The sequence below is a fragment of the Struthio camelus genome, chromosome 20 (genome assembly GCF_040807025.1).
Source record: "Struthio camelus isolate bStrCam1 chromosome 20, bStrCam1.hap1, whole genome shotgun sequence".
Lineage (NCBI taxonomy): Eukaryota > Metazoa > Chordata > Aves > Struthioniformes > Struthionidae > Struthio > Struthio camelus.
Genome location: NC_090961.1, coordinates 11,881,510 through 11,893,427, shown reverse-complemented (window position 1 = coordinate 11,893,427; position 11,918 = coordinate 11,881,510). Strand labels below are relative to the sequence as shown.

General features: G+C 52.9%; 1 protein-coding gene across 2 annotated transcripts in view; it reads left to right on the top strand.

Annotated features, from left to right (window-relative positions):
- Positions 1-9,020: 9,020 nt before the first annotated feature.
- The window catches only part of NSMF (NMDA receptor synaptonuclear signaling and neuronal migration factor), a 48,230-nt gene continuing 45,332 nt past the window's right edge, over positions 9,021-11,918 (top strand). Inside the window, exon 1 of one of the 2 annotated variants that reach the window (XM_068914821.1) lies at positions 9,021-9,179. In XM_068914821.1, coding sequence (XP_068770922.1) covers positions 9,109-9,179 — 71 coding nt within the window. In that variant the 5' untranslated portion in view covers positions 9,021-9,108. The remainder of the gene's footprint in view (positions 9,180-11,918) is intronic. The other variant, XM_068914820.1, reaches the window with a different exon arrangement.

Here is an 11,918-nt window from a genome sequence, read left to right as displayed (position 1 = left end):
ACAAGGGCTGGACGTAGTGCAGGGTTGGATTGGAGCAGAGCTTCTGACTGCAGTGGTTACAGGGACGTGTTCATGCAAACTCTTTTTTAACATCAGCTTTGCTTTCTTCAGTCTTAAATATAACACAGGTCCCTGAAACTTGAACTTTTCTTCTGCTGTGCAGCACCAATGTCAAGACAAAGTCAGACTGTTATTTTGCCAGACAATGAAGTACTGAGATGTGGATGGAGCAAAAACTGAGTAATCACTGAAACACTGAGCAATCAGTCAGCCCCAGACCTGCTCCGGAGGCTGTTTTGGGAATCCCAGCCTTGAAGAACCTCCATCAATAGGGCCAAATCCAGCACCTCCAAGGCTGCTGACGGCCCCTGTCGAGGCTGGAGGACCATAGGAGTAAAACCTGTTGCTGGTAGGTGCAGAACCAGCTTCCAGTCCCCAGGAGGGTGGTGCCACCCAGGAACACGTCACCCCGGCGAGGAGTCCTGTCCCGGGAGGCTGCCCTGATGTGGCTGAACAAAGCTGTGATGATGTGGCTGAACAAAGCTGCTTCAAGCAGGTGGCAGGATCGGAGCCCTCCAGAGGTCCTTCCCACCAGCGCTTCCATGTTTCAGAGAAGTTAAGGACTATTTTCCCTATATCAGATATCCACACTGCTATTTCTTTTGTTATATCACTTGGTCTTATTTATTGTGATTTATTCTGAGTGACTGACTCGTGTTAATGTGAAAGCACTAATTTAGCGATCAGGAACAAAGTGCATCCTGCTCAAATCCTTCCTCCTGCTATAGCCAATGCTCTTTTGACTGTCAGGTTCCTTTTGCTTATCTTCACCTGAGTATCATTTTTAAAAAAGAAGAGGAAAATAATAATACACTGCGTCAGAGATGAGATCTCTCACCCAAACTGCTCCTCTCCTGGCCAGAGTGACTTCCCTTGCAGGGATTTAGGAGCACACTTTTGAGACAATCCCACCTGAGCGATGGACTCAACCTGTAGCAGCCTCATGTGCTGGTGGGTGGTCCTGTCGCCTGGGGTCTTTGGTAGCTCCTCTTGCCCGTTTCGATTTTGAACATTACAGACCATGCACAGTTGCCTGATACTGGTCAATGCCAACATCACTGCAAATTCCTCTGGTGGTAGCATCAGCCTGTAGAAATTTGCAGTCAGCTGTACAATGGGGCATGATGTGGCTCATATATCCCTCTGGGCACCTCCAGGGTTGGGCAGTGCAGGGTGCCCACCATGTGCACCCAGCTGGCCACAACGTGGGTCCCTGAGCTGCCAGAGGAGGTCAGCTTGTCTCCAACCACTGGCGCTGTCTCAGCCCTTCCCGTGCGCTCAGTAAATGGGTGGCAAATGAACTCAGCAGCGAGGAGCAAAGGCTTTCTGCTGGGACAAAAGAGAGAGCGGGGCCATGGCTGGGAGTGTGGGTGGTAGGAAGGAGTGGTGAGAAATGCTGCTGGCTGTGCTTAAGACGGAGCTTGAGAAAGGACAGAAGGGATTTGGGAAAGGATGGAAGGGATTATGTGATGGGGTTGGACATGCTCATCTGGGATGCTCCAACTTGTGCTTCTTTAAGCGCTCAGGCTGTACCATTACTATTATTATTTCATGAATGGGTGTGCATGCATATTAACAAGGGTTGCGCATGGACTGGGTCCAATCCAGTCATACCTGTGTCAGGTATGGCTTGTATTTAGAAAATGATTTTAGCTTTCTAGGGCCATAATTTAAGGCTTGTTCAGTGCTTCACATTGCAAGCCCTCAGTCCTGACGGGGCTTGCATGTGAGCTTGTGTCGTCTGGCTTTTGTAATGCCAGCTAGACCCGGATGAAGCAGCCTTGTCAGGAAGACAGCTCAAGATTTCAGCCAGCAGAGTAATAGCTAATTGAGTGTATTTCAATCATGGTACCCACAGAAAGAAAGCAAATTCCACAGAGTAGCAGAAAATTGCATCTTAGAGTAATCTGAATGTGGGTAGATAATTAGGCCTATATTTCATGGGAACATTTGTTGGGCAACATAATGAAAAGGCCAGCAACGTAATTTTCTTTAAGTAGTGTGATGCCTCCCACTAGGGACAGGCCGTGCCAGCGCTGGTGCTGCAGTGCAGCGGGAGCAGGGAAAGGCATTGCCTGGCTGGAGGGGTAGTTTTGTCGAGGTGCCAAGCTGAAGCCCATCCTGCCCATCTTTAGCGAGTGCTCAGAGAAGGTAAGAAGGGCAACTACCCATGGGTAAGAAAGCAAAATAAATCCTGGAGCCTTGTCATCTTCCCCTCGCTCCAAATGACAGCAAAGTCAGCTCTGGTCTGCGCTTGCAAAGCTGGCCAGACCCATACCAATTCACGGCTAATATGAGAGTCTCCCAGTAAAAGGCAGGCTGCTGCTGCTGCTGAACCGGTCTTGGAAGAGCTCCTGCCCTGAGTCATCATCTGAGCCAGTCTGGAAACCCAGCAAGGGCTGATGAGCCGCTCTGCTGCTGGCGTTCAGGTGCTGGTAGCCTGCGCACAGGCGATTTCCCCTGGTGCAAGAAGACAAGCCAGCGTGCAGCGCACCTCCAAGCTGCGCTCGGCTGGATGCAGGCCTAGGGGCCATGCCCTGAACATTGGTGGTGTGCGCCACTGACAGGCCACTGCGCTTGCCCCTAAACGGCCGATGGCTGTGTGGGGTGGGCAGGCGAGCGTCCCAGGCCGCAGCACTGGGCAAGAGGAGGAGGAGGAGGAGGTGCATCAGCCTTCGAGTTCCCTCCCAAACTGCAATGATGAATGGGAAGTGAGGCTCCAGGACCTTCCTCATGTGAAGGCTTGTTTTTTTCCACATTTGGGATAGAAAGGCTTTGCTTTTCCCTGTTCTCCACCCCCAGCTAAGCATAGGCCCTGTCTTCTAAATCTTCAGTTTAGACCCGGGCTGCTTCTGCCCTGGTATGTGTCGCAGAACACAAAGGAAGGCTGAGAGGCTGTATCCAGCCCCGATAATTACTGATTAGGTCTTTTACTAAAAATAGCGATGGAGAATTGGCCTAATGTCAGGTCTGACTGCTCCGTATTGTAGCTGGTTCAGAACGGCTCTTCCAGTGATCGGTGTGCTATGTTTGGGACCCTGATTTTCTGATGCTGAGTGCTTGGCCATTTTCACATGGCCCTGTCCAGATGAATCCACTCAAGGCAAAACCCTAATTCTTGGCTAACTCCAATGTGCTAGTTATTGATATTGCTCCCGTGATGTATTGCCTAATTTTAATTATGCCGGTGTTGGGAAAGTTATTCTCTTACAGTGTCATTAGAGTGAGTTTCTAATAGATCAATTCAATGGGGAACATCTTGAAGTGACTAAATTAGCTGAGCAGGGAGGTGGCTATTTCAGAGTCACCTCCCGGTATTTGGGAGATCTTGAGCTTCCCAGTGCAATTGGACTGTTGCTCTCAAGCATTGTTTCACAGACAAACCCTGACAGCTCCTCTAGCTACTACTGATGTCAGCGGTTTAGAAATGAGAAACACCAGGTCCTCAAAGGCACTAAGCTCCACTTCAAGTCAAAGACTGGTCCTGCAGCACTGCTCTTCTGCTTTGGGCAGTGGAAAGCCCAAGGGATTAGCCTTGGTGTAAGCCCTGCCTGGAGCAGGCAGCTGGACCAGGGCCCTCTGGCGGTCCCATCCAATCTTCCTGTGAGCGTGAAACTCAGAAGGCAAAGAAAGAAGGGAAGCCGCAAGGACCCCAGGAGCATGAAGCCAGCTCCCGTTCTGGGTTGCTGATGTTCCCCCGCCACCTTGGTTTCATCGCCATCTCGCCAAGCTGTTGGGACATGTCGGAAGAGCTGAACTGGGACATTACATTTATGGACATTGGCACATCGGTTTGACTCTTCTTTCCAGGTTGGTGCTTTGTCACTCCTTTTTCACCACACTTGGGCCAGATGTTTTGTGCAGAATGGTGGGAGCAGAGGGCAGGGGGCTAAAACATCTCTGTCCAAGCCAGTCCTCCTGGCCCCCCTTCTCCCGTAGCCTCCACACACCAGCTGATCACCACATCACTGAACCCCTTCCCGCTAGTTGTCTGTGTCTGGACACGAAGCGAAGCCAGCAACTGGTGTGTGACGCACAAATGCAACCTGGGTGGGGACGATAGTCAGACGACCCGGGAGAGAAAGAGCCCGGTTCTGTGGATAAGGATCAGGGCAGAGCCCAGTACTACGCCACTAAATTTAGGTTTGTTTTTCTTCAGTGTGTATATCTGTGTAACTATCTGCACTGGATGTCCTCAGCCATTTTATTACCTAGTTAGTCACTGTCATTGTTCAATTCTTTACAGCGTCTCGTGTATTTATGACCCTGAATGCCTTAGGATCATCAGCAATCTTTGTCAACCCATTTTTCAATTCCTGTTCAGGACTATTTATGGATATGCTGAAGTGTGAAGCATGCAGGCCCCACCACTGGTCCCTGTGGGGTGCCATTCAAGAACCCAATTGTTGATAGCTACTCTTTGAGAAATCCTTTAAACAACCAGGTATTTATCCATTTCAAGCCCTTTCCTTTTATCTCATGGCAGCTGCATTTCCGTTAAGAAACTTTTGTGACAGACCTTTTGGGAATCCAGGTAGACTATACCATATGCTTGTTGACGCCTTTAAAGAGCCATAATTGATTTATGAGGCATTACTCTATTCAAGGAAAATGCGAGGGAATGCTGTCTCAGCCTGGTGAATTTGCTTCAGTTTGGCTATTCTTCTGCTGACACTTAAGCATGAGCCAAATCCTATGCCGCGTCCATATAAAGACTTCTGGCACAGGAACTTCTCTAAGCTTTTCCTCACTGACTACAGATGCAAAATATTCACTTTGTTCTTCTGTTCTGGCCTTATCTAGTACAAAAGCTCCTGTTACATCTTGGCCAACTTCTAGCTCTCCAGCCTCTCCAGCAGGCTTCCTGTGCCTGCTGTGTTTGAAGAAGTATTTATTATTTTTTGCCTTTGCCTTTTGCAGGTTGTTCTTCAAACCGTTTTTAGCTTGCCTAATTGTCTTTTTTTACATTCAAATGATCAGAATACAAGCTCTTTTCCTTGTTTAGACAAAACTGACTTTTCTAAGTGTAAAAAGACCATATTCTTAAAGCTCGAGAAATGAGTCTCATCTCAGCTAGGCCTGATCTAAGCCCTGGATCTAACCAGATCTAAGACTCTGGGTTTCCTCCCGGATAGATATGTGCTTTTTGCTTTGACAGGATGCTGAGATACTAGATTTTTTCAAGTCTGACACATTTATATAGATAAAAATTGTCACTGGCTAGGATGAATTTTGCCTCTCTTGGGCTTTGGATGTTTCATCTCTACAGGCAGAAGGAGGGGAACATTTCTCTGGCAAGCTAGGATGATTTTTGAAGTTTTCTGGGGTGTGCTCCCCTATGATAAAGGGAAGGCAGCAGAGAGAGGCCCATGGGCAGAGGCTGGGGCACGGTCAGAGGGACAGCAGCGCTCCCTGCCTCCGTGGCCTGTTTGTCTACGTGCATCTCCGGAGGCCTGTTGCCATGGAGAAGCGATGGGAAACAGTCTGTCTAGCTCGCGTGACTTTTCTCCTAGCATGAAGCCAAGACGTCTCACTGGATCTAACGAGCCGAAGGAGCTCGGCACAGCGGCTGCCTCCTGTGCTGTGCCACACCGGGGCCCCTGAATTCCTGCGAGAAACCCAAGGGCAGGAGAGAGCCCCAAACTGCAGGTGGGGAAGGGAGCAGAGGGCAAGAAGGAAACTGCCGGGAGATCCTCCAGCGCCGAAGGGATGCTACAGGGCAGACGGAGCCAGGCTCTTCTCAGGGGTGCAGAGGCCAAGAGGTCACGAGCACAAGTTGCAGCTAGGGAAATTCCCATTAAATATACAAAAAAAATTATTCCCAGTGAGACCAGTGCTGCCCCAGGACAGAGACTGGAGTGGTTGTGACATTTCTATCCTTGGAAAGCACCAAAACTCAGCCTGTATCGGCCAATGTGGCTTTGAAGTCAGCCCTGCTCTGGGCAGGAGGCTGGACTAGACCCGCCGAGAGAGACTTTGATGGGGAATGACAGGGGAGAATTTGAGAGAGCTCCAAGAGGGAGAAACGTGGGAGAGAGCAATCCAGAAACGGGGTGAGAGTGGACACATTCCTGCTTTTTAACTCTGGAATTGACAGCGCTGGGCACTGTCACTTAGACCATAACTGCTTGAATGTCTCAAGTTTTCACTGCTTTTTCTTAAGCTGCTGCCTAAAAATAGACAGATTCATTTTCTGTTGTAGAAATTCTTTGGTGTTCTGGACTGTGCAAAAAAAGTGGGCTGATTTCTATTACTGGAAGTTTAATGGGAGCCCTCTTCTGTGGGAAGAAGTCCTATGTGTTGACACGTTCTGTACCTTAACAGTGTCACTGGTAGCAACTTTGGCATGTTTCCAGCTAGGTCTTCTAGGGATTAAGTCAGGGATTAGAACTTTCTGTTGGTTTTGTTATTTTTGTTTGCATTTAAAAAAAATAGGATTTGCTACAACTGGCAAAATAGTTAAACATAGAAACAGACAGATTTTTTCCTCTAATTGTTTGAGGAGAAAAAAAAAAAGGAAATTGGAGCTAAAAGGCTCGGGCTGTCCTTATTTTTAAAATATTCTCGTGTATTTGTTTTTTCTCCCTTGCTTTGACTGTGTGCGCGCCTCTCGATCTGTGTCTCTGCGTTCCTAGCAGTGCGAAGCAAGACATGGCATTGAATTAGATGAGCATGAATCAGCTCTGCCACTCTTGATTCCAGCACACAGGACTGAACGGTACCTACCCGAAATCTGCTCTCCAGTGCCAGCACACAGGATCGAGACGGTAACGTTTAAAGAATTCTCATCACTCTCATAGCTCAATGCCCAGAGAAAGGGATGGAAAAATATGACTCCAAAAAAAACCAACCAACCAAAAAAACCCCCAGAGATGTGTGACATTTCATAGGCCATTTGCCTGGGTCAGACAACAGGTTCATCTCCACCGGTTTCCTGGTCTCTAGCTGTTTTCTCTCATTGCTGTTTGGAAGAGCAATGCAACGGCTGGCTGTAGGAATCAGGAAGGCACCGCCTGGGTTACTGCACAGCCCTGCTAGGCTGCGATCACCCCGGGAAAAGGAGCGATTTTCCTGGGAAAAGGCAGCTCTGCTGAGCACGCGGGACCAGCGACCCGGCTCGCTCGTGGCAGTGATGGCGTATCCGAAGCCATGAGTACCTCTGCGCTGGTCAGCTGCTCCAAAGTAGAAAGCAGGTTGCTATCTTTCTGTTTTGTGCACGGGGAACCTTTTTGACTCCCAACTTGTGTCTAAGCTAAGACACAGTTCTGCAAACGTGGTGGTGTTCCCTGTGATTTGCCCCATTGTCTATATGATGAAATTTCAATCAATGAGGTATTACATCCTGCTTCTCGTGTCCGTACACGACAGGGAAGTCGAGTAGCTTATTCCTCCGGAGTTTTTTTTCCTGCTCTCTACTTGAATGACTTTATTTTTCAAGTTGTAGATTAACAGAAACCAAGTTACATGAGGACCTGAACAAATGAAGTCTGCTTCTTACAGATTTGACTTTGGAGTCTAAGGAGAGAGAGGGCTGAAGCTTTTCCTAGATTTTCAGTCTCTTCCATCCCCAGTTTCTGAAGGAGAGTGAGGCATTGGCTTATGCTACAGCCTTTCGCCAGGTGAAGAAAAGGCAGGGTGTGCTTTTCCTTCCACTGTCTGTCCTCCCAAAACTTGTAGGGAGTTTAGTCACCTTCAAAACTTCCACCCCTCTGTCAAATACTGCGGAACAAGTTGGCTCTAAATTACTGAGGGCTGCGCACTAATTTGCAGGACCGACGGGACTGCGCAAGCGCCGTTTCCGTACGTACTGTGAACAGCATGTGAAGACCAGGCGTTCCCACCGCCCAGGGTGTCCCGAGAGCAGATTTACGAGGCACTCGCTCACGGAGAACCAATTTCCCAAACGCTCCTGGGCGCCCAAATCTACATACGGGAATTGCGTTGCGAGTCACTCGGGATTTGGCTAACGGGGCAGCTAGCGGGAGTGGGAACGCCAGGGACGCGTCCATGCCAGCGGCGAGGGCAGGCACGGGGAGGGCCCTGGCTGCAGCGGGGCCGGCCACCGCCGCCAGCCTCCCCGCGGCCCCCAGCTCAGCTCTTCCGGCTGTCCCGGGGGCGACGGTAGCGACCCTTCCCCGCAAGCGGCGGCCGGAAGGGGTGACGTTACCAAAGGAGACCGAGCGTTTGTCGCGACCCTCGGGCGCTCTGGCGTTAGAAACCTGCAGGGGGAAGAAGCGACCTTGGCGACGTCGTCCCGCCTGCCTAGCCCCCTCCGAGCCCCCCAGCGCCAGCAGAGGGGGTACCCCCCCGCGCCGCGACGGGCTGCCCGAGCAATATTTCCTCAGGTTGGGCCATCCATTAAAAAAATAAATAAATAAAAATAAAAGCGGTGCGCAGCCCCTTCCATTTCCTCGGGCACCGACACGGGGCAGGGGCGCTTCCACCGCCATCACGGCCGGGGCGGAGCCCGCGGGGCCCCCCGAGACCCGCCGCGAAGGCGGGAAGCGGCTCTTCGGCCTCGGGCAGAGGCCGCCCGCGGGCGGGCAAGGCAGGGCAGGGCCGGGCAGGGCCGGGCCGGGCCGAGGCCGCCCTCGGGCGGGCAGGGCAGGGCAGGGCAGGGCAGGGCAGGGCCGGGCAGGGCCGGGCCGGGCAGGGCCGGGCAGGGCCGGGCCGGGCAGGGCCGCCGCCCGCCGGGAGCTCTGCTGCCGCTCGGCACCGCCGAGGCCCGCCATGATGTCAGGCGGGGAGGAGGGCGCTGCCGGCCAAATATAGCGGCGTTTCCTGGGCGGCGGGCCGCGCCCGGGCCCTCCCTCCTGCCGCAGTCAATGAGGAGGCAGCGGGCGCGGCGGAGCGCCGCACTCGCCGGGGGCAGCGCGGCGGCGGCGGCGGGGCGGGGGGCGCGGCGCCATGGCGGGGCGCTGAGCGGGCGCGGCAGCGAGGGGCGGGCGGCGCGGCCCGGCAGCCGGCCCGGCCGCGGCATGGGCAGCGGCGGGCTCGTGCGATGAGCGCTCGCCCGGCGGCTCCCCCTTCCCCCCGCCCCGCGCGAATATGGGCACAGCCGTGTCCAAAAGGAAGACGCTGAGGAACGAGGCCATGTCGTCGGTAGCGGCCAAAGTCAGGTGGGTGGCGGCGCGGGTGGGGGGGCGCCGCGCGGCGGCGCCTCACGGAGCTCGGCAGCGCCGGGGCCCGCCCGCCCGCCGCGGGGGCTCCCGGGGGCCCTGCCCGCCCCCTGGCCCCGGGGGGCGCCGGGGGGCCCCTCAGGGCGCGGCCGGGCGGTGCGGCAGGGGCCGAGCCAGCCCCGGGGCCGCGCCGAGCCCCCGGGCACCCGGTCTGGCGGCGCCACCGGGGCCGGGCGCTGCCGGCTGCTCTCCCCCTCGGAGCTCGGAGGTGGCTGCCTGCCGTGGGAGCGCTGCGGGGAGCGGCGTGCGCCGTCGGGGAGCTGCGGGCCGGTCGGTGCCCGTCACCGTGAAACGCGGCGCCCGCCGATGGCGACGGCGCTGGGAGCGGGCCCGCGCTCAGCCGTGGCGGAGGGGGCTCGTGCCCGGAGGTGTCAGCCGCCCCTTTTGCTCCCGGCTCGGCCGGCGTCGCCCCGGGGTTTTGCTCCGCGGTACCCAGCGCTAGAGCCCAGGCCGGCGGAGCACGCAGCGTTTGCGAGGAGCCGCTCGGATGTGGGTTTGCCAAAGGCTGGCGCTTTTTGATCGTGGGGACCTGGAAGCGCGTTCGGTTTGTAATTGGCTGAAATCCCATCTGCGCATCCGAGGACAAAGTCAGCGGCTTTCCTGAAGGGGTCTCGTTCCTATGTATGGAGAGCCTATTGCGTGAAAATCCCGACCCGCCGGATCTGCACCTTCCAATGTCCATAGCCAGTATACTGACCAGATGACAGATTTGGCTTTTATAGGGTGGCAGTTATGTTCTTATATTATTTGTATCACGGGACAGAGTTTCATTTATTGCCTCTTCCCAGTGCTGTTAGAATCAAACGCAGGAGAGCTTAGAAAACATTTTTTTTTGCTCACTTGCGCTTTAGGTTTAAAAAGCTATTGCAGACAAGCTTTGCTTTTTTGACTGTTGCCCAGAAGGATTGCAGTGACCCTTCTGCTCTGCAGTGCAAGTGTCACAGCAACCATCCGGTGACAATTTGGGGGCACTGGTGCAGCTTCTTAGCCGATTCTACAGCACGGCTGTGTAAAGGGTAGATCTGTTAGCGTCTCTGCTGCATCCAGATTAACTCTTCACTGCTGGAAAAATGGGAAGAAATAAACTTCTCAGCTGCATTACGTACGTCATTTTGTCTAGCACCAAGGAGGCGTTGAGAATAACCAGGAGTCCTGTGCAGGACTCAAGTCAGTGCTGCTTTGACAGAGCTCTCGGTCACCTGAGACTGTAACGCAGCAGTATGACATCCCTAGTGGGCTGGAAGGGAGATAGTCTTGTGGCTCGAGGAGAACTGATCCAGAGGTATATGTAGTGTTGGCTGTCTTGCAAAGAAACCCATCCTTCAAAGGCTAGAGCATGTCTGCAGAAAGTTGTCTTGGCAGAACCGGGAACTTTTCCCCACGTCACGGCGCGCTGTGTTCCTAACGATGAATGAAAGCACGAGCGCTTTCAACGGCGTTCAAAGATAAGGAGGTGAGATTCTCCAGCCTGTGTCAGTCCAGTCAGTGGATATATAGAAATGACACACATTGCAGCACAAAAGCTTTCAAGGATCTCTGGGAAGCAGAATTTCTCTTCAGTAGGATTAGAAAGCATTAGAAAGAAATAACACGTTCTGTAATGGATAAGAAGAATTTAAATGTCAGTGTGGGTGTTTGACAGCAGCTAAGGCATATTGGAAGCCACGGCCTCTTAGCCCACATTAAGATGGGCAGCTGCTAGTCAAGGAGTATCAACTCTGGAGACTCCCAGAGGGACTGGGGTTCTTGTTTGCTATATACCTGCTGTAAATACCGATGTACTCTTGCTAGTTTTTGTGTGGGAGCTCAGCGGTGTCTGTTGGTAGCGTGAATTGTGGTGCTTTGCTCAGAAAAGTTAGCTGAGTGGGCTTGACTGGGGGAACATAAAGTCGTTAAGGGGTATCCGGTCATGTAGACCACGCCACAGGGCATATGCTCTTATATGTGTGTCCCCCTGTTTATTCCCTGCTTTAGAAATGCCTAACCAAAAAAAGCCTTTGTGGAGGGTAGAAACTTGGTGAGAAGCTCCCTGCGTTGCTCGTTTGTGTGAAGCTGGTGCTGATGGGGAGCAAGCCCTGCCAGTGCGTCTGCATGCTGCAGCTCCTGGCGTGTCTCGGTCTGTGCCTTGCACATCTTCCTCATCCTCAGAATTTCTAAGCAGTGATGATCCACCCTGCTGAAGGCTTTCCTCCAGGTGTCTTGGGGCACATCATGCATAGCTCCTCTACTCTGTCCTGGGCCCTCCGCCGTGAATCCCTTTTGTGCCTATCCGCCTTCTCTACGGAGAGGACTCTGCAGGACAGTAAATAAGGTTACAGAGCTGGAATATTCTGTCCTTCCCAAGAGGGCTGGGGACTTGTTGCCCACATGGGTAACAAGTTGTGCTGCAGTGATCAGGTCCCCAGCGATTTTATGTGGGATTCTGCTTGTGTGTTGCAAAGGGAGATGATCTGGGATGGTTTCTCTGCACCTCCTGAGCTCTGTCCTGTTCAGATTTCGCCTGGGGCAGAAAACTCTAGTTTTTGTTGAGAGAAAAATCATCTCCTGAAATCTGCTGCAAGTCCAAGTGGCAGCTGATGTATTTTATTTTCATCAAGCGTGGCTGAAGTAAGTGTGTGCATTTGACTGTCTTACTGACCAGGGAGTATAATTTGTTTGCTGTTGTGAGTAATGTGGTCT